Raw genomic sequence first — 24,134 nt, 5'->3', positions numbered from 1 at the left:
ATCAGTGTGGGATTAGCATTGCAAGGGCATAACATGACCACTGGCACCAGATCAGTAAGAAAATGCCTCCGTACGTGTTATACCCTACACCTAGGTATTCTATAAGAACCATGGTCGTGAACGGGAAAATATACTAACCCGTTTCAATCGCACATTTGATACCTAAAACACGCAGTGTGGTAAATGTGTACTATGGATAACAAACAAGTGGTAATTTATCTTCCATTGTGTACCGGTCACATTTTTTCAATACATCTTATCTTAGAAAAACAACGCGTAGTTTATAGTAATTTCAACATTACACAAAAAACTTGCTTGAACTTCCCTGGTGAAGTTCCGTTCTAGATTACAAAACCATTCTGATTGGCTGTTGTGAAAATGTATGTCAATCGTCATTTTACTACACGTGTTCGCTAAAATGTGAAAATGCAGCAAAATGTGCAAAATGAATAAAATATACAGAACAAATGCAGACCAATGTACGATTTCAAATTAAAGATCATATACAAGATGAATTTCATTCATCATTTCGATTTTTAGTGTAAAATTGTGATTTTTTTAAAATCTGTTTTTGTTTGTTTACGTTTCGCCAAACATGTGCGTACTGCCGTGACCTCTAGACCGGATGTTCATTAGGGAAGTTCAAGCAAGTTTTTTCTGTAACGTTGACGAAAGCATAAATATGTTGATAATCTCAGCAATATGGAATATTGAGACAATGTGACTGGTACACGATGGAAGATAAATTATCGCTTGTTCAATATACTAGGTACCCATTCGCCGAACTGCGCGTTTAAGTTGAGAAATGTACGATTGAAACGGGTTAGTGCACTTTCCCGTTCATGACCATGGTTCTTATAGAATACCTAGGGGTAGGGTTTAACACGTACGGAGGCATTTTCTTTCTGATCTGGTGCCAGTGAACATGACATTCTACACAATGAATACCTTAGAACAGATATGTAAGATGCTACACAGGTCAGGCGGGTTAAATGCATAATGTCGATCACTTGAAATTCATCTTGAAAAGGTGGTTAATTTTAGTTTGTTTACATGGTTTTTAATTTTCCCACGACTTCTCGGCGATTCACTGCAAATGTATTACTGCGCCGGACGAAAGGTAACTCTAATAAACAACGGGAGACAACTTAGGTGTCAGCACGTGTACGATTTTTAAAAAAAACATGTCGATGATTATAATTTCTTATCAAATAATGAATCCTATTCAGATATTCGTCTTTAATATTAGAAAATTATTAATTTCTGTGGATATTTGTCAAAAAATATTACCTACAGTGGACTACTTTGCGCATCAAACTGGTTTCCGCTTCAGTTGCGAGGCACTTCCGTTATACTTTTGACAACAATAACAAAACACAAAATGAATCAATAAAGTCACTTATAAACCGACTGCTACTTAAATCAGTGTAAGTAAAGTTGTTGTTACAACATTATACATGTTCGTTACGTTATGAGATAAAGTTTATCTTGAACTGCATAATCCATTAACTGCGTTTACATGATATTGCATTTACAACTTATTTGACCCCATTTTTAGCTCACCTGAGCACGAAGTGCTCAAAGGTGAGCTTTAGTGATCACCCTGTGTCCGGCGTCCGTCGTCGTCCGTCGTCCGTCCGTCCGTCCGTCGTCAACAATTTGACTGTTAACACTCTAGAGGTCACATTTTTGGCCCAATCTTAATGAAACTTGGTCAGAATGTTACCCTCCATAAAATCTTGGACGAGTTCGATATTGGGTCATCTGGGTTCAAAAACTAGGTCACCAGGTCAAATCAAAGGAAAAGCTTGTTAACACTCTAGAGGTCACAATTTTGACCCAATCTTAATGAAACTTGGTCAGAATGTTACCCTCCATAAAGTCTTGGACGAGTTCGATATTGGGTCATCTGGGGTTAAAAACTAGGTCACCAGGTCAAATCAAAGGAAAAGCTTGTTAACACTCTTAGAGGTCACATTTTTGGCCCAATCTTAATGAAACTTGGTCAGAATGTTACCCTCCATAAAATCTTGGATGAGTTCGATATTGGGTCATCTGGGGTCAAAAACTAGGTCACTGGGTCAAATCAAAGGAAAAGCTTGTTAACACTCTAGAGGTCACAATTTTGGCCCAATCTTAATGAAACGTAGTCAGAATGTTATCCTTAAAAAAGTCTTGGACGAGTTTGATATTGGGTCATCTGGGGTCAAAAACTAGGTCACCAGGTCAAATCAAAGGAAAAGCTTGTTAACACTGTAGAGGCCGCATTTATGACTATATTTTCATGAAACTTGGTCAGAATGTTAATATTGATGATCTTAAGGTCCAGTTTGAATCTGGGTCATGTAGGGTTAAAAACTAGGTCACCTGGTCAAATCAAAGGAAAAGCTAGTTAACACTGTAGAGGCCACATTTATGACCATATCTAATGAAACTTGGTCAGAATGTTTATCTTGATGCTCTTTAGGTCAAGTTTAAACCTGGGTCAGCTTCGGTCAAAAACTAGGTCACTAGGTTAAATCAAAGGATAAGCTTGTTAACAGTGTAGAGGCCACATTTATGACTATATCTTCATGAAACTTAGTCAGAATATTAAACTTGATGATCTTTAGGTCAAGTTCGAATCTGGGTCATGTTGGGTCAAGAATTAGGTCATGGGGGCAAATCAAAGGAAAAGCTTGTTAACACTCTAGAGGCCACATTTATGACTGTATCTTCATGAAACTTAGAATGTTAAACTTGATGATCTTTAGGTCAAGTTCGAATCTGGGTCATGTTGGGTCAAAAACTAGGTCACGGGGTCAAATCAAAAGAAAAGCTAGTTAATACTGTAGAGGCCACATTTATGAACATATCTTGATGAAACTTGGTCAGAATGTTAATCTTGATGATCTTTAGGTCAATAGGTCAGGTGAGCGATACAGGGCCTTCATGGCCCTCTTGTTTTACGTGAATGACAGCATTCTCGTGCAACTCATGCAAACAGAGTTATGAAAAGTATGGTGGAGAATTCAAGGACAAATTATAAATGACATTAAAATGAGGATAACAGTATATTCGTCCAGTTTTGATCATTGACATTCCTGCTGTGTATTAGTAACTTTTGTGAACAAGATTAGAATGTTGCTTTTGCACATATACACATTGATTGGACCTCTCAACCAAATTTCATACCTTATTTTAGGGATTTTTAAGACAGTACATTTTCAAAAGTTTGTTGAATGTGTTTTGATATTTAAGTGCATTGCAGTTCATGAATACCAAGTTAAAAATTAATAATGGCAACATTTCTAGGCCTTTATTGTAAGCCACTAGACTTCTGTAATGATAAATGTTTAATGTATTAAGGGGAATATACTCTTTTAGTTTTGTAATGTGGCATTCCTTGACCACCGTATCTTTTCTTATGCACTACTTTGTAAACAAACTAAATAATGTGTTTTAGCTCACATATGCCAAATGAAAAGCAAGACAGTGAACTTGTTTCACATTCTTTCTTTAAATTAGAATCTGTAGGACATTGATAAATGTTTGGACAAAGTGAAGCACTATTATTTTCGCACCAAAAAGTCTTAATTGTTGACTTTGAATGTACGCAAGAAGTCTTATGTAATTCAACAATAACTTTCTTGTTTCAGTTTTTCTCATTTTTATTTTAGTGAGCAATCCTTTGTGTACTTATAACAGTTGAAACAGTATTCATTTCATTTACCAAAACCTTGTACTTTTTTGCAGGTAAATTTTATAATACCCCACCCACTTTTTTCTAATTTCAAAGTATGCGTCCCCTTAAGCCTAAACAAAATCTGATGTTTTGTGTTTATTCAACAGTCTGTTGAAATGAATGTATTACACAGCTGCATGACATTATCTTTGTTGCGTAGCTACTTCAACTTACTTACAAAGTGCAAATTCTATATCTATTAGCACATATTTGATGTCATTTGTCACTAATTAACAACAATAGCCCAAGCAAATAACTACAAAATCAATGTTATCTCTCAAAACATCTCTAGGTATTCAGGGTAGATCCGCTTATCAGCCTCCTAGGTGGCTGACAGATAAGTATCAGCAGAGTAGAAGTGGAGATAACCCTTTAGGGCAGAATGAGTTAAGATATTAAATCAGTAGACTTTAATTAGATATTAAACAACACCGCAACAAATACCATAATTCTATTAGTAAAATTAATATTTAAAGTTTTTAATCAAATCTAATATGTTATTAATAATTGAAGATATTCAGTTGAATATTGCTGCGCTTGCTCATAGTGACAAATTATATTAGTATGACAAGTTATAACTCTGCCTGCAATACTTCCAGAATTATGCCTCATTTTGGACAAACTGGACGTATTTATGTGATGGCGCGTGCGTCTGTCCGTCAGTCATAATTTGTTCAGAGCATAACTTAACCATTTAAAGTATTGACTTTAAACTTGGCATATAGGTAGGTGGCGACGAGATGATATGCAATGCATTTTGAACCAGGTCTGTACAGAAGGTCAAGGTCATGAATTGAGCTAAAAGGTCAAAACTGTCTATCATATTTCATGTCGGGAGCATAACTAATTAACCATTCAAAGTATTGACTTCAAACTTGGTGTGTAGGTAGGCAGTGGTGAGATGATGTGCAGAGTGCATGAACCAGGGTAAAGGTCACAGCAAAGCAAGGACAGATCTGTCCATTATATTTCGTGTCCAGAGCATAACTTAAAATATATTTTTTATTTGGCACATCCCTGTTTGTGGACTAACAATATTTTTTTATAGAATTACTTTCCTTTGTTATTACTATAAGTAGCTGGTTTTGTAACTTAAAAAAAGGGCATAACTTTGCCAAAATATAATTCAGAAATATGTGACATGCACTTTTAGCTGTTTTTATTCGCCTTAATAACTTGCATTAAGTTTCAGTTCAATACCTGCATGTATTGACCTTGGAAACAGCACTTTGCAGAGTTCTGCCGAGGATTTCAGCATGATGGGCCCATGGCCCATCTACCCTGAAAACATGGGGCCATTCTGAAACTTTTGGGGCCATTCAAAAAGAACCAATTTTACATTAAAAAGACTTTACATTTCTTATGCATTTAAGAAGTGTATTTTTTTTTTTAAATGTAAAATTATACACAAAGTTCATGCCATTTATTCTCTTTTCCTTATAACTTAACCATGTATACTCAACCAATAACTTCTTCTGAAAGCTCTTTTTGTCAGATGTTTTACTCTTACTTTTTCGCTCTACTCAAATTACTTGACTGGGTGGGGGTCGAATCACTGTGATTCTGGGGTTGTTGTTTAATGTTCAGCGACATATGTAGTTGAATCGTCGCTTTTGTTCAATGTATCATTTCTATTTGTATCTTTCCCCAGTGTAACTAAAGTCTGGTTCATTTTCTTAGGGGCAGAAGGACTGAATCATTTGTGCAAAATCGCTTTTCCTTTCGGTGCGGCCGCCATTTTGATACAATCATGGTGCAATTATCACGACACATTATTTTTTCAAATCCGTCACAGTGATCTCCCCTGGAGGTATGTCTATCTACCGTGCAAGACCGGCAAACTAGCAATTGTTATCGGGTTCGAGTGTCAGATTTTCTGGCGCGCCAAAGGCCCACCGACGCGAAATTTGCTGCGCCATTCTTATTTTTTTCGCGCCAATGGTGCAAAAACGCAGCCTCGGCAGAACTCTGACTTTGTATGCAAAACTTCAACCTAGATTTTCCAAGTTAATGTAAGAGTTATGAGAAAATGCAGTTTAAAGGTTTGCTTAGAAATTACTAAAATCTCTAAAACTAATGCAGATAATTGGTTAAAACTTAACACGGATGTAGTGTGCAATTAAGCAAAATCATAGCATCAAATATTATAACTCTTACATGAATTTGGACAGTATACCTATTCTTAGGTAGAAACAGTCCTTTGACTAGTGGAACATGCTGTCATGATAGAGCTCTTGTTGTTCATGCTGTTTCTCAGATTTTTTTTGCTAGAATTCATCTAGTGTAAAAAATTGAAATCAAGTATGACATTGTGTTTACCAAGTGTTTTAGGTCTCCAAACCGCTTATTTAAACCTAGCCAGGAATTATGCAAGAAATCTGTGACACTATATATTTATCATAAATTACAAATTGTCACAGTCTAACCTTTTGCTTTGATATGTTTTTAATTCATTTTCAGTCAGGTGTTCAAAAAACAACTGATAACCAGAAGGAGACTGTCATTGGGTGGGCCGGTTTGTTTGCGGGCTTTGAAACTTTTGTCTTCTTGCAAAAACGTTAGGAGTGGCTAATTGCAATAAAACTTAGTATACTGAGTACCATGCATGGAGATGAAGCTTTGGAGATCATATAAGGTCACTAGGGTCAAGGTGAAGGTCAAGGTCACTTGTACTAAAATAGAAGCAAAAATCTGCTTAAAATAACTAAAGTTTTGATTTATATATTGGAATTAAACTGGCATTTAGGTAGTGTATAGAAAAACTGAGGTTAGGTTAAGGATGGCATAGATAATATTATGTGGATTTAAATTTTTTACAGTATGTTTTTATGTACTTTCACTGATAACACTGTATGTTTTTATGTACTTTCATTGATGATTATAGGTTGGGTTAAATTTATAAATACTGTATAAAAAATGTTGACCTTTTAGCATTCAGAATTAATGAGATGCTACAATTTTCACGTTAGGTCATCAGTTTCTCATGAAAGTCAATGCGGATGTTGTGGTTCAATAATGGATAGGTAAACAAATGGGGTTAAGACACAAAAATGAGAAAATAAAAACAGTGTCAGGTGACCATTATGGAAATGTTTTAGTTTGCCTTGAACACTTGTCATGATATGCTGCAAATATCAGGTGAACATGCCTCAAACACTTTTGATGAAATTTTTTTTTTTCAAATTATTAAACAGTATTAGGGTTGGGGCTCAAGTTTAAGGTCAGTCTGGTAACCCCAAAGGGATATATTATTTCTTTGCCCTTATTGTATACGTTCTGAGTTCATATTAAAAGTAATGTGCATTAATTTTCTTTTCAGTCCCCAAAACAAGCTGACAAACCTGCACGACTGCAAGGGAAATAAACCCAACATCAGTCCACCAGTAGTCACGTCAGTTAGACAATTCGAAGAAAACGAGTGGTGATGTCTTCCTCTGAACGATCTGTTGTGAAGGAATGCTAAAGATGAAAGCCGAAAAACGACAAAGATTAAATAATACAAAGTTACATACTGTCAAATGCAGAAAAAAAGCTCTTGAAAAATGTGTTGCTTTGCATGCAGATGAGGCTAATACAGTAAAACCATTATCTCCTGAACAAATGGTTTGTCAGGATGAGACTGAAAGTAATTCAGAAGAGTTTAATTATGCTGCAGAAATGCAGATCCCTACCTCTGTAAAATGTGATATTAAAACTGAAGTGAATCAAGATGAATTGAGTAAGACTGAAACAGACTTTAAATATGATATAAATGACTCAAGGGTTTCAAAATCAAGTGTTGTTAAAATTGAAAATCAAGATGGGGAAATATTTGATTCTTTCATTATTGATTATGAAAATGACTCGGAACCATTGAAACAGACAACTGCAAATATTGAACTTGTGCCCAAATCTATTGAAGAACAAACTGAGCATGGAGAGAACTTAGGACCAGTGCATTGTATTAAAGAAGTTCCGATAAATATTGTAGTAAAAGTGGAACCCATAGAAAATGAAGACTTGCCAGCAGAAAATCCAGAAACATTGGAACAATCAGAGCCGGAAGATTTTATAACAAAGCTTAAAGAAACAAGAGAAATAAAGCAAGGAAACACCACTTGCAAATCATTTTCAAGACTTAGTTCTAGTCAAGTCAAAGACAAAGAAGTAGCAGAGCCAAAAGGTGACACAAACAAAATCAGACATAATCTGTATTATGAACATGTTTCTTAGCTCACAAGAGCACACTGTGCTCAAGGTGAGATATTGTGACCACCCTGTGTCCTTTGTGGTCTATCATCACCATCAGTTGTCAACAATTTAACACCCTAGAGATCACTTTTTTGCCCAGTGTTAATGAAACTTAGAATGTTTTCCTTAATAAATTTTGGACTTATTTTAAATTAGGTCATATGGGATCAAAAACTAGATCACTAGGTCAGATGATTTAAAAACTTTGTAAAGTTTGGCAACAGTCTAGAGGTCACTGTTATGTCACAAGGTCAAATTTATTATTATAGAAAAACATTGTTAACACTCAATAGACTATATTTCCTACCTGATCTACAGAAGACTTGGTCAGAAAGTTTTTCCTAAATTAATGAAATTCTTCTTGGCTGAAACCGGATGATCTGGGATCAAAAGTAGATCACTAAGTAAAACCATTAAAAATAAACCCTTTTAAGCTCACCTGAGCCAAAGGCTCATGGTGAGCTCTTGTGACCGCTCAATGTCCGTCGTCAGTTGTGCGTCCGTCAACATTTTGAAAAAAAAAGTCTTCTTCTTGAAAACCACTGGTCAGAATTACACCAAACTTCACAGGAATGATCATTGGGGTGGTCCCCTTTCAAAATTTTTCAAAGAATTAAATTCCATGCAGAACTCTGGTTGTCATGGCAACCCAAAGGAAAAACTTTAAAAATCTTCTTGGCCAAAACCGCAAGGCGTAGAGCCTTGATATTTGGCATATTGTGGTCCTCTGTCAAGATTGTTCAAATTATGCCCCTGGGGTGAAAAGAGGCCCCGCCCCGGGGATCACAAGTTTTACATTGACTTATATAGTAAAAAGACTTTAAAAAATTTCTTGTCTAAAACCACATGACCTAGACCTTTGATATTAAGTATGTTGCCTTTCCTAGTGTTTCTCTACCAAAATTGTTCAAGTTATGTCCCTTGGGTGAAAAGAGGCCCTGCAGTGGGGGTACCAAGTTTAACAGACTTATATAGGAAAAGAAATTAAAGATCTTCTTGTCTGAAAGTTCAGGGCCTAGGCATTTGATATTTGGTATGTAACATTGCCTGGTGGATCTCTAACAAGTTTGTTCAAATTATGCCCATTGGATGAAACGAGGCCCCGCCCTGGGGATCACTTGTTATAATTATGAGTTATATAGGAAAAAATACTTCAAAAATTATCAGGTCATATTTCCTAGACTGTTTAATTATAATTACCTGATGACCCAAGCGATTAGGGATCACTTGACTGTGACCTTGACCTACTGACCTACTTTTTATGCCCCCGAAGGGAGGCATATAGTTTTTGAACCGTCTGTCGGTCCGTCGGTCTGTCAGTCTGTCCGCAATTTTCGTGTCTGGTCCATATCTTTGTCATCGATGGATGGATTTTCAAATAACTTGGCATGAATGTGTACCACAGTAAGACGACATGTCGCGCGCAAGACCCAGGTCCGTAGCTCAAAGGTCAAGGTCACACTTAGACATTAAAGGATAGTGCATTGATGGGCGTGTCCGGTCCATATCTTTGTCATCGATGGATGGATTTTCAAATAACTTGGCATGAATGTGTACCACAGTAAGATGACGTGTCGCGCGCAAGACCCAGGTCCGTAGCTCAAAGGTCAAGGTCACACTTAGACGTTAAAGATTAGTGCATTGATGGGCATGTCCGGACCATATCTTTGTCATGGATGGATGGATTTTCAAATAACTTGGCATGAATGTGTACCACAGTAAGACGACGTGTCGCGTGCAAGACCCAGGTCCGTAGCTCAAAGGTCAAGGTCACACTTAGACGTTAAAGATTAGTGCATTGATGGGCGTGTCTGGACCATATCTTTGTCATCGATGGATGGATTTTCAAATAACTTGGCATGAATGTGTACCACAGTAAGACGATGTGTCGCGCGCAAGACCCAGGTCCGTAGCTCAAAGGTCAAGGTCACACTTAGACAATAAAGGATAGTGCATTGATGGGCGTGTCCGGTCCATATCTTTGTCATCGATGGATGGATTTTCAAATAACTTGGCATGAATGTGTACCACAGTAGGATGACGTGTCGCACGCAAGACCCAGGTCCGTAGCTCAAAGGTAAAGGTCACACTTAGACATTAAAGGTCATTTTTCATGATTGTGCATTGATGGACGTGTCCGGTCCATATCATTGTCATTCATGCATGGATTTTAAAATAACTACGCATGAATGTGTGACACAGTAAGACGACGTGTCGTGCGCAAGACCCAGCTCCGTAGGTCAAGGGTCCTAAACTCTAACATCGGCCATAACTATTCATTCAAAGTGCCATCGGGGGCATGTGTCATCCTATGGAGACAGCTCTTGTTTGTTTTTTAAGGTACAGACTTGAAATGTGGATGACATGTACAGTTTTGCACACCAATCTTAAAACTGTCTTTCAGTGACCATGAATGTGACCTACTGACCTACTTTCTAATATTTTAAAGTCAATTTTCCATTTGAAACATGTGGCTCTTATTACTTAGGTGAGCGATTCAGGGTCATCATAACCCTCTTGTTTAACAATCCAGAAAACAAGTTGCCTACCTGATTTATATGAAATATGACCAGAATGTTTGGAATTTAGGTTTATTTGTAACCAAGAAATTAGGTCATTATGTCAGATCAAAGAAAATCCTTGTTAATACCCAAATGTCACAATTTTTACCTGATGTTCATGAAATTTTATCAGAATTTTTGCCTTTTTAGCTCATCTGATTTTTTGAAAAAAAATGATGAGTTATTGTCATCACTTGATCGGCGTCGGCGTTGCCTGGTTAAGTTTTATGTTTAGGTCAGCTTTTCTCCTAAACTATCAAAGCTATTGCTTTGAAACTTGCAACACTTGTTCACCATCATAAGCTGACCCTGTACATTAAGAAACATAACTCCATCCTGCTTTTTGCAAGAATTATTGCCCCTTTTGGACTTAGAAAATCAGTTTTCTTGGTTAAGTTTTATGTTTAGGTCAGCTTTTCTCCTAAACTATCAAAGCTATTGCTTTAAAACTTGCAACGCTTGTTCACCATCATAAGCTGACCCTGTACATTAAGAAACATAACTCCATCCTGCTTTTTGCAAGAATTATTGCCCCTTTTGGACTTAGAAAATCAGTTTTCTTGGTTAAGTTTTATGTTTAGGTCAGCTTTTCTCCTAAACTATCAAAGCTATTGCTTTAAAACTTGCAACACTTGTTCCCCTTATTATAAGCTAACCCTGTACAGCAAGAAACATAACTCCATCCTGCTTTTTGCAAGATTTATGGCCCCTTTTGGACTTAGAAAATATCAGATTTCTTGGTTAAGTTTTATGTTTAGGTCAACTGTTTCTCTTAAACTATCAAAGCTATTGCTTTGAAACTTGCAACACCTGTTCACCATCATAAGCTGACCCTGTACATCAAGAAACATAACTCCATTCTGCTTTTTTCAAGAATTATTGCCCCTTTTGGACTTAGAAAATCAGTTTTCTTGGTTGAGTAATATGTTTAAGTCAGCTTTTCTCATAAACTATCAAAGCTATTGCTTTAAAACTTGCAACACTTGTTCACCATCATAAGGTGACCATGTACAGCAAGAAACATAACTCAGTCCTGCTTTTTGCAAAACTTATGGCCCCTTTTGGACTTAGAAAATATCAGATTTATTGATTATGTTTTATGTTTAGGTCAGCTTTTCTCCTAAACTATTCAAGCTATTGCTTTGAAACTTGCAACAGTTGTTCACCATCATAAGCTGACTATGTACATCAAGAAATATAACTCCAGCCTGCTTTTTGCAAGAATTATAGCCCTTCTTGGACTTAGAAAATCATGGGTAGGACAATTTTTCTGTTATACAAAAAAAAATCAGATGAGCGTCAGCACCCACAAGGCGGTGCTCTTGTTAAAATCTTTGTCATGTATGAAACTGTGTTATCTTTGGTCAAAAACTAGGTCACTAGGATAAATCGTAGAAAAACCTTATTAACTCTAGATGAGCTATTTTCTACCTGATCTTCATGAAACATTGTGAAATTGTTTGTCTTCATGAACTCTAGATCAAGTTTGAAATTTGTGTACCTATCTGAGGTCAAAAAGTAGATCATTTTTTTAAATAAATCTTGTTAGTTAACACTATAAAAACCAATTTTTCCTCCCAGTCATCATGAAACTTCCTAAAATTGGTTGTCTCCTGAAAGCGGGTCAGGTTTGAAGAAGTAAGTAAAGTGAGCTATAAAGGGCTTGATGGCCGTCTTGCTTCAGTGAACTTACCAGAGCATAAGGAGTTCAAGATGAGCTATTGTGATCACTCAGTGTCTTTTCTCCAATGCTTGTCCCTGGTTCAAGAACATCCTCTCTTCTAAAACATTTTATTGAAGTTCATAAATTCCCATTAAGCATGAATTTTCTTTTGATGGTCATTTTCCAAAGTTGTTGAAAGAATTTGCTCTGTTTCGTATAAAGGCAAACCGTGCTAAAAGAAAAAACTTTTAAAGAAATATCTGTTAAATTACTGGTCTGTCACATTTCTCATTGACAAGCATGTTCATGAATTGTGCATGTAGCAGCATCTTCATGAATTGTGCATGTAGCATTAGCTGCAAACACAAAGCCTAGTTGTATAATGAAAATCATTTGCTAAAATAACACAAGGAATACTTTTTGCCCTTGAAATAGATACAATTAATGTATTTTACATCATACATGTGAACATATTAAATGTGCCACATTTTTTTAGCAGCCTTTAAAATATAACACTTGTACTTTCTCTGTGGTGTATTTGTCTACAACGATTGAAAAATTTTATTGCTCAATTTGCTGCGGAATTCCGGGCGCGACACCTGCATGTTTTAACAAGGTTTTTATTTGCCCGTTTGGGTGGGCGGACGAGCGGCGTCCACCGACGTTGACCAGAGCATATCTTCTTCATGCATGGAGGGATTTTGATCAAGCTTGGCACAATTGTTCACCATCATGAGACGGAGTGTCATGCGCAAGAATCAGGTCCCTAGGTCAAAGGTCAAGGTTACACTTAGAAGTCAAAGGTCAAATTCAAGAATGACTATGTCAGGAGCATGTCCTCTTCATGCATGGAGGGATTTTGATGTAATTTGGCACAATTGTTCACCATCATGAGACAGAGTGTCATGCATAAGAACCAGGTCCTTAGGTCTATGGTCAAGGTCACACTTAGAGGTCAAAGGTTAACAGGGTCTTAGATCATGGTCACATTTAGAAGTCAAATGATACAAGAATGAAAACTTTGTCCGGAACATTTCTTCTTTATGCATGGAGGGATTTTGATATAACTTGGCACAAATGTTTGCCACCATGAGACGGAGTGTCATGCACAAGATCCAGGTCCTTAGAACTAAGGTCAAGGTCACACTTAGAGGTCAAAGGTTAACAGGGTCTGTTTCCTGTCCAGTCCATAACTCTGCCATCCATGAAGGGATTTTGAAATGACTTGGCATAAATGTGTACCATAATGAGATGACATGCCATACGCAAGACATAGTCCCCTAGCTCTAAGGTCAAGGTCACACTTACAGGTTAAAGGTTAACAGGTTCTGTTTCTTGTCCGATCCATACCTCTGTGATTGATGAAGGGATTTTAAAATCACATGGCAAAAATTTTCCCTATATTCAGATGATGTGTCATGCGGAAGACTCAGACCCCTAGCTCCAAGGTCAGGGCACACTTAGAAGTCAAATGTGTTTCTTGTCTAGTCCTTAACTCTTTCAAGTCAAGGTCACGAAATGATGTGTGATTTGTTTTGCACAGACAACTGTAGCATTCTTGCTGGGTACGCTTCTGGGGCATTTGTCACCAATAGTGACAGTTCTTGTTTTTGCTTGAATTGTCAACAAAATGTAGTGTCCGTTCAGTATCTTTGTTTTGGGTTGAGGTATTGAAATGAAAATTGGTCGGTTGGAAACTTGAAGTTAGACCAAGCTTGGGATTGAATTTGGTGTCTGTTCAATGACTTTGGTTTGGGTTGAGTTATTGAAATGAAACTTGGTCTATAGAATAGGTGTAGCTTACAGTAAGATCAAGGTTTGGATAGTATTTTGGATCAGCGGAATCAAGATCAAGGTCACTGTTATTAAAAATAGAAAAAACAGTTACCACTCAATTACTTCTGTTTGGATTGATGTGTTTGGAATTAATCTTGGCATATAGGTAGCTTATAGAAAAATGAAGGTTAGGATTGCATTATGTGCTCAGTAGGGTCAAGATCAAGGTCAGTGTAACTTATTTTATGTGCATACTTTAAAAATTCCATAGCTGCTTTGTGAACTACGTTAGACTATTGTTTAGTAATTTTGAAGTACAATGGATAAGTAGTTTTTCTAATCCTGGTATGGCCTTAACTTTTTTTTTTGGGGGGGGGGGGGGTAATAGAAAAAGAACCAGTTAGTTTCCATAGGGTCAGTATCACTGCTACTAAAAGTAGATTTTAATTATTTTATTTTATTGAACCATCGAAAAATAGGTTCCCAGTTTATATCTTTAATTACAATTGACATACTGTCACTAAACTGGTGTACAGCGGGTATTTTATGGAGAATGAGCTTGGGATTGTTTTTAGGGTCACTGTTACTAAAAATTAAAAAAAACACTTTCCGCTCAGTAGCTGTAATTAGGAAAGAGATATTGCAATGGAATTTTATATGTAGGTAGCTTAATTGGAGAGAAAGGTTAGGGGACTGGTTTTTTAGCTTACCTGAGCACGAAGTGCTCAAGGTGAGCTTTTGTGATCGCCCTGTGTCAGTCGTCGCCAGTCGTCCATCGTCCGTCGTAAACAATTTGACTCTTAACGCTCTAGAGGTCACAATTTTAGCCCAATCTTAATGAAACTTGGTCAGAATGTTACCCTCAATAAAATCTTGGACGAGTTAAGTATTGGGTCATCTGGTTTCAAAAACTAGGTCACCAGGTCAGATCAAAGGAAAAGGTTGTTAACACTCTAGAGGTCACAATTTTGTCCCAATCTTAATGAATCTTGGTCAGAATGTTACCCTCAATAAAATTTTGGATGAGTTCGATATTGGGTCATCTTGGGTCAAAAACTAGGTCACCAGGTCAAATCAAAGGAAAAGCTTGTTAACACAATAGAAGCCACATTTATGACTGTATCTTCATGAAACTTGGTCAAAATGTTAATCTTGATGATCTTTAAGGTAAGTTCGAATCCGGGTCATTGGGGTCAAAAACTAGGTCACCAGGTCAAATCAAAGGAAAAGTTAGTTAACACTCTAGAGGCCACATTTATGACCATATTTTAATGAAACTTTTTCTGAATATTAATCTTGATGATCTTTAGGTCGAGTTCAAATCTGGGTCAGGTGGGGTCAAAAACTAGGTCACCAGGTCAAATCAGAGGAAAAGCTAGTTAATGAAACTTGGTCAGAATGTTAATCTTGGTGATCTATAGATGAAGTTCAAATCTGGATCAGGTGGGTTTAAAATAAGGTCACCAGGTCAAATCAGAGGAAAAGCTTGTTTACACTCTAGAGGCCACATTTATGGCAATATCTCTTTGGAACTTGATCAGAATGTTAATCTTGTTGATCTTTAGATTAAGATCAAATCTGGGTCAAAAACTAGGTCACCAGGTCCAAAAATCAAAGGAAAAACTTGTTAACACTCTAGGGGCTACATTTATGACTGTATCTTCATGAATAATGGTCAGAAAGTTAACCTTGATGATCTTTAGGTCAAGTTCGAATCTGGTTCATGTGGGATAAAAAACTAGGTCACCAGGTCAAATCAAAGGAAAAGCTAGTTAATTCTCCAGAGGCCACATTTACGATCATATCCTAATGAAACTTGGTCAGAACGTTAATCTTTAGGATCTTTAGGTCAAGTTCCAATCTGGGTCATGTGGGGTTAAAAACAAGGTCATTAGGTCAAATCAAAGGAAAAGCTTGCTAACACTCTTGAGGTCACAATTTTGGCCCAATCTTAATGAAACTTTGTCAGAATGTTATTCTCAATAAAATCTTGGACGATCTTGATATTGGATCATCTGAGATCAAAAACTAGGTCACCAGGTCAAATCAAACAAAAAGCTTGTTAACACCCTAGAAACCACATTCATGGCTTTATCTCTATGAAACTTAATCAGAATGTTTGTCTTGATGACCTCTAGGGCATGTTCGAATCTGGATTTTGTGGGATCAAAAACTAGGTCACCAGGTCAAAAAATCAAAGGAAAAACTTGTTAACACTCTAGATGTCATATTATGACTGTATCTTCATGAATCTTGGTCAGAATGTTAATCGTAATGATCTTTAGGTCAAGTTCAAATCTGGGTCATGTGGGGTCAAAACTAGGTCACTAGGTCAAATCAAAGAAAAAGCTAGTTAACTCTCTAGAGGCCACATTTATGACCGTATCTTAATGAAACTTGGTCAGAATGTTAATCTTAATGACCTAAAGATCAAGTTCCAATCTGGGTCAAGTGGGGTCAAAAACTAGGTCACCAGGTCAAATTAGAGGTAAAGCTTGTTAACAATCTAGAGGCCACATGTATGATTGTTTCTTCATGAAACTTGGTCAGAACGTTAATCTTTATTATCTTTAGGTTAAATTCGAATCTGGGTCATGTGGGGTCAAAAACTAGGTCACTTGGTAAAATCAAAGGAAAAGCCAGTTAACACTATAGAGGCCACATTTATGACCATATCTTAATGAAACTTGGTCAGAATGTTAATCTTGGTGATCATTAGGTCCATAGGTCTGGTGAGCGATACAGGGCCTTCAGGGTCTTCTTGTTCGCCACTAGGGTCAAGGTAACTGTCAGTTCAAGGTCAGTTTTACTGAAAATAGAACATGTTTGAAAAGCTGTTTTTCAGGGAATTCCCTTGATTTGGCATTGTCATGTTAGTTTTGAAACAAAAGTCATGTTCTAACGTCCATAATGTGACAAAACCTTTTTTACAGAACAATCATTTAACCAAAATGTGGACTCCGAGGTTATTGCGTGATCTTCGAAGAATCTGTATAAAATTCTGCCTCAGATTTGTTCATATGGGAAGGCTTGACCACCTTTAAAGACAACTGAAAGAAAGGGACACCCATGGCAGGCAGCAGGCGGGTGGGTGCTCTATCGGGTTTTGGTCGCGTCCAAAAGCATGTCTGCTCTTTTAGTTGTACAGTTCTTATCTGATCTTCACCAAACTTGCGGACAATGTTTGTGGGCATAATATCTCGGCCAAGTTCAATAACAGATCAAATCGCCCGAGGCAATCTTGGATTATGGCCCTTGAATTTCTTGAAAAACTGCAAATTTAGCCTTGTCCACTCTCACGTGTCGAATAGTTTTCATCCGATATTCACCAAACTTGCTGACAATGATTTTGGGCATAATATCTCGGATAACCACCCAAATCGCTCCAGACACTCCTGGATTATGGCCCTTGAATTACTTGTAAAAATGCAAATTTTGTCATGTCCGCTCTCTAAGTCGAGCCATTTTCATCCTATCTTCACCAAACTTGCTGACAATATTTGTTTGCATAATATCTCGGCTAAATTTGATAACCAGCCAAATCGCCTTAGGCACTCTTGTATCATGGCCCTTGAATTTCTCGGAAAATTGTCCGCTGTCTAAGTCAGTTTTCATCCGATCTTCACTAGACTTGTTTACAATGTTTGTGGGCATAATATCTAGGCCAAGTTCGATAACCACCCAAATCGCCCGTGGCACTCTTGGATTATGGCCCTTGAATTAGGCCAAGTTCGATGATGGGCGTATTTTTGACAGTCTGGCACTCTTGTTGTACTTTGAGTTTATAAGAACATTTGATATTATTTCACAGGGAACTATGAATTTTATATCTATGGGCATGCTATACATACTGAGATCTAGCTCCCAATAAGCTGTCTTTTATTTCTGCTTTCAGGTCGTGATGTTTTCACTTCACTTGGGGCTCAGGAACAGTTAACTGAAAATGATCAAGCAAGTCAAAATAAAGATGTCATTAGCGAGAAGGGGAATGTAAGACCTTGTTGTACTGGTTTGTTTTTCCATGGAGGATTTTCTCAAAAATTGACTGGTACTCAAAGTTTTAATGCAGAAGCAAACGATATGGATAGGCCAATGATAACAGTGCCTCAGATCAGTGTGTCTGTGCCGCTGACACATGACAATAACAATGACATCACACAAACTGAAGCTGAAGTTATAAAAGAAATGTTAAGAAGTGCAAGAGTCCAGGAATTGATGAACTCTCCAGGAAAACCTAGTGAGGAGATATTTACTAATAAAGAAAAAGGTGAAAAAGAAAAATATTTTATAAGAAACAGGGAAAGAAGGCCAGACACTTGGCAGTCAAATATAAGAAAAACATTGAAAACAATGGGAAAGGCATATGTAAGCGCAAGGGGTAAACTAGTCCCTGCAAAACATTTGCAGCCAATTGACTGTACAAAGTGTAAGCAGAGGTGTACAGAAAAAATACTGGAAGAAACAAGAAAAGTAATATTTGAATGGTTCTGGAAGTTGGGATCTTACACAGCACAAAAAGAGTTTGTTTTGTCGCGAGTTAAGCAGGTGGCAACAAAAACAAATAAATTGAGACAGGTACACAGACTATTCTCCTTTGAGATTAATGGTAAATGTGTGTCTGTGTGTAAAAAGTTCTTTACTAGAACACTCGGCATTAGCGGCAGTTACATACGCAAAGCATTTGAACAGAAAGCTCAGAATGTGTTTGTTCAAGACGGAAGAGGAAAAAGTGTACCATCTAACAAAACATCAGAGGAGCAAATTGACAGCGTACATAACCATTTAGATATTTACTTAGAGAAATATGCCTTTGATAAATCTCAACAAAATAGCATCAGTGCGGTGAAGTGGTATGATGAATATAAAACTGTATGTTGTGAGGAAAACAAAAAACCTGTGTCGATACACATGTATAGGAGGATATTTAAAGACTATGTTCGGAAATATCCTACAACTGCTCAGATGCGATCAATTGAAATCAGTCGAGGAAATGAGAATAAAGTTATGTCCGATGGGGAGGGAGATTTTTCTCATGACATAGCATATAAGAGGATTAACTTGCCTGCACAGGCTGAAATTTGTGAAAGGGTAAATACACAGGATGAAAAATTTGTGCAAGGAATTGTAACCACGGGCGGAAACCGAAGTGAGGCTTTCGAACCAAATACATTACAACATGAAACATTTAGCCAGTATGATGCACGATCCCACTCGAAGTCCAAAGATGAAAGATTGCAGGAATTATTTGGTACAGAAAGTTTTCCAAAGTTACCTTTATTGCAAGTCACTGAAGCAAAAGGAAATAATACGGGTATGCCAGTGATAACAGTTCCTCAGACTAGTATGTCTGTGTTCCCAACTGACAGTTTGCATGAAGATAACAATGGCATTATGCAAACTGAAACCGACACTGAAATGTTAAATAAATCCTCTGATCAGGAAATAATAAACTTGCCAGGACAATCAAGTAAGGACTTGTTAAAGAATAATGAAAAGAATGAAAATGAAATCGAATTATTGACAAGAAGGAAAGGAAGGCCAGAAACCTGGAAGAGAAATATAAGGAAAAGATTGAGAACGACAGGTCAGGCCTACATCAACACAAAGGGTAAATTAGTCCCTGCAAAATATTTGCAGCCAGTTGATTGTACAAAGTGTAAGCAAAGATGTACAGAAAACATCTCGGAAGATACAAGAAAGATAATATTTGAAGCTTTCTGGAAGTTGGGATCTTACACGGCACAGAAAGAGTTTGTTTTGTCGCGAGTTAAGCAAGTGGCAACAAAAACAAATACATTGAGAAAGGTACACAGACTTTTCTCCTTTGAGGTAAATGGTAAATGTGTGTTTGTGTGTAAAACATTCTTTACAAGAACGCTTGGTATTAGCGGCGGTTACATATGTAACGCATTCATACAAAAAGCTCGGGATGTGATTGTTAAAGACAGAAGAGGAGGTGTACCAAGAAACAAAATATCGGGGGAGCGCATTGACAGCGTACATAAACATTTAGACATTTATCTAGCAAACTATTTTATGAACAATAATCTTCAAAAAAGAATCAAAATGGTGAAGTTGTATGATGAGTATGTTGTTTTGTGCAGAGAGGAAGACAAAACACCTGTGTCCAAACACATGTATAGCAAAATATATAAAGAATATATGTGGAGATATCCTAGAAGTGCTCAGGAATGGTTTGTTGAAATCGCACGAAGGAATGAAAAGGTTGACGTATTGGACGAGAAGAAAAATTCGTCTTTCGGCAGTGCACAAAAGAATGGGAGTTACGTGCCTGCGCAGGCAGAAACTTGTAAACGACGGATTACACAGGATAAAACATGTGTTCAAGGCAGTATGACTTGGGGCGAATATCAAAACCAGACTTCCCACCCAAATACATTACTAGATGGAACGTGTAGCCAGTATGATGCAGGGACACATTTTCATACCCACTCGATTTTCCAAGCTGAATGTTCACCAGGATTCCTTGGTACAGAACGTTCGTCACAACCAACTGTTACGCAAGCTGTTGATGCAACTGCCAACAATATGGACAACCCAGTGATAACATTGCCTCAGACCAGCTTGTCTGTGTTGCCGACTGATACGTCATATGACAGTGACATTGCCATCACACAAAGTGAAGCTGATGCTGAAATATTAAATAAAACTCCCTTTCCAGTAGTGATAAAAACTGCAAAGAAGGAGAAATTTGGAAATAAAGAAAAAAGAGAAAACAAAACTGAATCAGTGAAAAGAGGAAGGGAAGGAAGACCTGTAACCTGGAAGAAAAATGTTAGGAAAACATTGAGAACAGAGGGAAAGGCTTATATTAACGCAAAGGGTAAATTTGTTTCTGCTAAACATTTGCAACCAGTTGATTGTTCAAAGTGCAAGCAAAGATGTTCAGAAAAAATCTCGGAAGAAACCAGAAAGATAATATTTGAATCCTTCTGGAAATTGGGGTCATACACAGCGCAAAAAGAGTTTGTTTTGTCGCGAGTTAAGCAGGTGGCAACAAAAACAAATAAATTGAGACAGGTACACAGATTATTCTCCTTTGAGGTTAATAGTAAATATGTGTGTGTGTGTAAAACATTCTTTACAAAAACGCTCGGAATTAGCGGCAGTTACATATGTACTGCATTTGAACAGAAAGCTCGCGATATGATTGTTCAAGACAGAAGGGGAAAAGGTGTACCAAGTAACAAAACATCAGAGGAACAAATTGCCAGCGTGCATAAACATTTAGACATTTATCTGGCAAAATATCCTATGTGCATGAATTTTCGAAAAAGAATCAACTTGGTCATATTGTATGATGAATATATAATTATGTGTAGGGAGGAAGATAAAACACCAGTCTCAAACCATATGTATAGAAAAATATTTAAAGACTATACAGAGAAATATCCTATAGGTGCTCAGGAACGATACATTGCAGTAAAAAGAAGAAATGAAAATAAAGATGTATTGGATGAGAAAAAAGATTTATCTCCCGACACTGCACATGAGAGAGGATGTTACTTGACTGCACAGGCAGGAACTTGTGAAACACTGATTGCTCAGGATGAAACATTCGGGCCGGGAATTATAACGCAAAATGGAAAGCCAATCCAGACTTTCCAACCGGAGACATTACAACATGGAACTTTTAACCAGTCTGCAAGATCGTATTTTTCTGCTCACTCGAATTTCCAAGATAGATGTTCGGAAGGATTGCCTGTTACAGAACGTTTGTCACAACCAACTTTAATGCAAGATAAGGATGAAACAGCAAACAATATGTGTTACCAAATGATGACAGTGACACAGACCAGCATATCTGTGTTGCCAACTGATGCGTCAAATGACATTAACATTAACACCACAAAGAGTGAAGATAACGCTGAATTGTTGAATAATACTCATAGTCAGGAAATGATAAACACTTCAGGAAAATCAGGTAAGGAGAAATTGAAGAATAGAGAAAAAAGTGAAAACGAGTCAGTTAAAAGAGTGAAAGGAAGGCCAGAAAACTGGAAGAAAAATGTCAGGAAAAAACTGAGATCAGAGGGACAGGCATACATGAACACAAAGGGTAAAGTAGTTTCTGCAAGACATTTGCAACCAGTCGATTGTACAAAATGTAAACAAAGATGTACAGAAAAAATCTCGGAAGAAACTAGAATGCTTATATTTGAAGCGTTCTGGAAGTTAGGATCATATACAGCACAAAAGGAGTTTGTTTTGTCGCAAGTTAAACAAGTGGCAACAAAAACGAGTAAATTGAGACAGGTACACAGACTATTTTCCTTTGAGATTGATGGTAAACACGTGTCTGTGTGTAAAACATTCTTTATAAGAACGCTCTGTATTAGCAGCAGTTACATATGTACTGCATTCGCACAGAAAGCTCGGAATTCGACTGTTCAAGACATGAGAGGAAAAGGTGTACCAAGTAACAAAACCCCAGAAGAGAAAATTGACACCGTACATAAACATTTAGATATTTACCTTGCCAACTTTCCCAATCATACTCCTCTTCCAAAAAGCGTTAAAACGGCGAAGATGTATACTGATTATTTAAGAATGTGTAGTGAGGAAAACAAAACTCATGTGTCAAAACAAATGTATAGAACGCTATTTCAAGATTACGCACGGAAATATCATACACCTGGAGAAACAGAAGCCGATTCCGTAAATAAACGTATGTCTTCTTCTGGTGTGGCTCTGTGCACAAACTAATGATTATAGATTATTTTACAGGGCCGGTGTACCTAATACAAAGAGAGGTTTTGAAAGCCCTTGTGCCAATATCGATTTCGTATTATGCCTGTATCTCATTAAGGCGCACAGGCCTTTTTTTGATAATATTTTAATGCATATGTTCCAATGTACTGTTTAATTGAAAATTAGATTAAATTAATTTTCTGTTGTGCAGCGTCATTGAATCTATGTTCCAATGTGAATTACTCGAAAGTTTCAGAAAATTTTGATTTAGTTATACATGAGACAGTTTTATGATGATCAAGTACAAAATGTGACCTCTTAGAGTGTTAAAAAAAAGTTTTTCAATTATTTTACCCAGTGACCTCAGGTAACCCAGTTTTGAAACCTACTTACTTTCCAAAAAGATAAACATTCTAGCAGAGTTTTATGAGGATCAACATTAAGTGTAAGCAAGGTCTTTCTATGTTTTGACCATTTGATCTAGTTTCTGACCTCATGTAACCAGGTTTTGAATTGTACGACAAACATTCTGACAATGTTTTAAAAGATCAAGCAGAAAATATGACTTCTATATAGTGTGTTAATTAACAAGGTTGTGACCTAAAAAACCCAGTCAGATCTTCTCCACGAAACTGAAAACAATTATTTTATATGTTTTGTCAACACGTGGATTACAGGTAATCTTCATGCACGGGAATCTAAAGTGTTCTGTCTCTCATTTTGACTAAACTATATTTATGAACAGTATTGGGCAGGAAATATCGATGGAAATCTGATTGTGATTTAACATATCCTTTTTGCTGACGAAATCGACAAATTAAAATCAGTTTAAATATCTTACTTTGGGCATCAGTGACCAAATGGTTAACGTTGCTGACTTAAAATCATTTACCCCTCACCGTTGTGGATTCGAATCTCGCTCGGGGTGTTAAACCCTTCATGTGAGAAGCCATTCAGCAGGTTAAAGAAAAGTCGTTGGTTCTACCCAGGTGCCTGCCCGTGATCAGATAATGCAGGGAGGGCCACCTGGAGTCTTCCTCTACCGTCAAAGCTGGAAAGTCGCAAAATGACCTACAGTTGTGTCGGTGCGACGTTAACCCCAACAAAAAATGTCATCTTTATTCCAGTTTGTTTATGTTAATACACATTCTGTGCTGATTGGTGCTCTGGCATTTCCTGCCAGCTGACGTGCATTTTTAGCTCGACTATACGAAGTATAAGGAGAGCTATCCTACTCGCCCCGGCGTCGGCGTCTTTCCGCTTCCCCACCTTGGTTAAAGTTTTGGTGCACTTTCTCTTTTTTCAACTTATCTCTGTAATTACTTGATGGATTTGATTCAAACTTGAAATACTTATTCCTCATCATCATCCACATCATCTGACCTAAGGGCCATAACTCTGGCACCAATATTTCATGAATTATCCCCCCTTTTCACTTAGATTTTCAGGTTAAAGTTTTGATGCACTT

General features: G+C 37.2%; 1 protein-coding gene across 2 annotated transcripts in view; it reads left to right on the top strand.

Annotated features, from left to right (window-relative positions):
* Window positions 1-22,872, top strand: part of LOC123557984 (uncharacterized) — a 31,153-nt gene extending 8,281 nt beyond the window's left edge. For both annotated transcript variants that reach the window (XM_045349829.2, XM_045349830.2), the window contains exons 2-3: window positions 7,044-7,886; window positions 17,850-22,872. In XM_045349829.2, coding sequence (XP_045205764.2) covers window positions 7,181-7,886; window positions 17,850-22,681 — 5,538 coding nt within the window. In that variant the 5' untranslated portion in view covers window positions 7,044-7,180 and the 3' untranslated portion in view covers window positions 22,682-22,872. The remainder of the gene's footprint in view (window positions 1-7,043; window positions 7,887-17,849) is intronic.
* The last annotated feature ends 1,262 nt before the right edge of the window (window positions 22,873-24,134 follow it).

Source organism: Mercenaria mercenaria, chromosome 5 (assembly GCF_021730395.1).
Source record: "Mercenaria mercenaria strain notata chromosome 5, MADL_Memer_1, whole genome shotgun sequence".
Classification (NCBI taxonomy): Eukaryota; Metazoa; Mollusca; class Bivalvia; order Venerida; family Veneridae; genus Mercenaria; species Mercenaria mercenaria.
The sequence above is the reverse complement of the archived record's forward strand: the minus strand, read 5'-3'. Positions and strand labels throughout refer to the sequence as shown.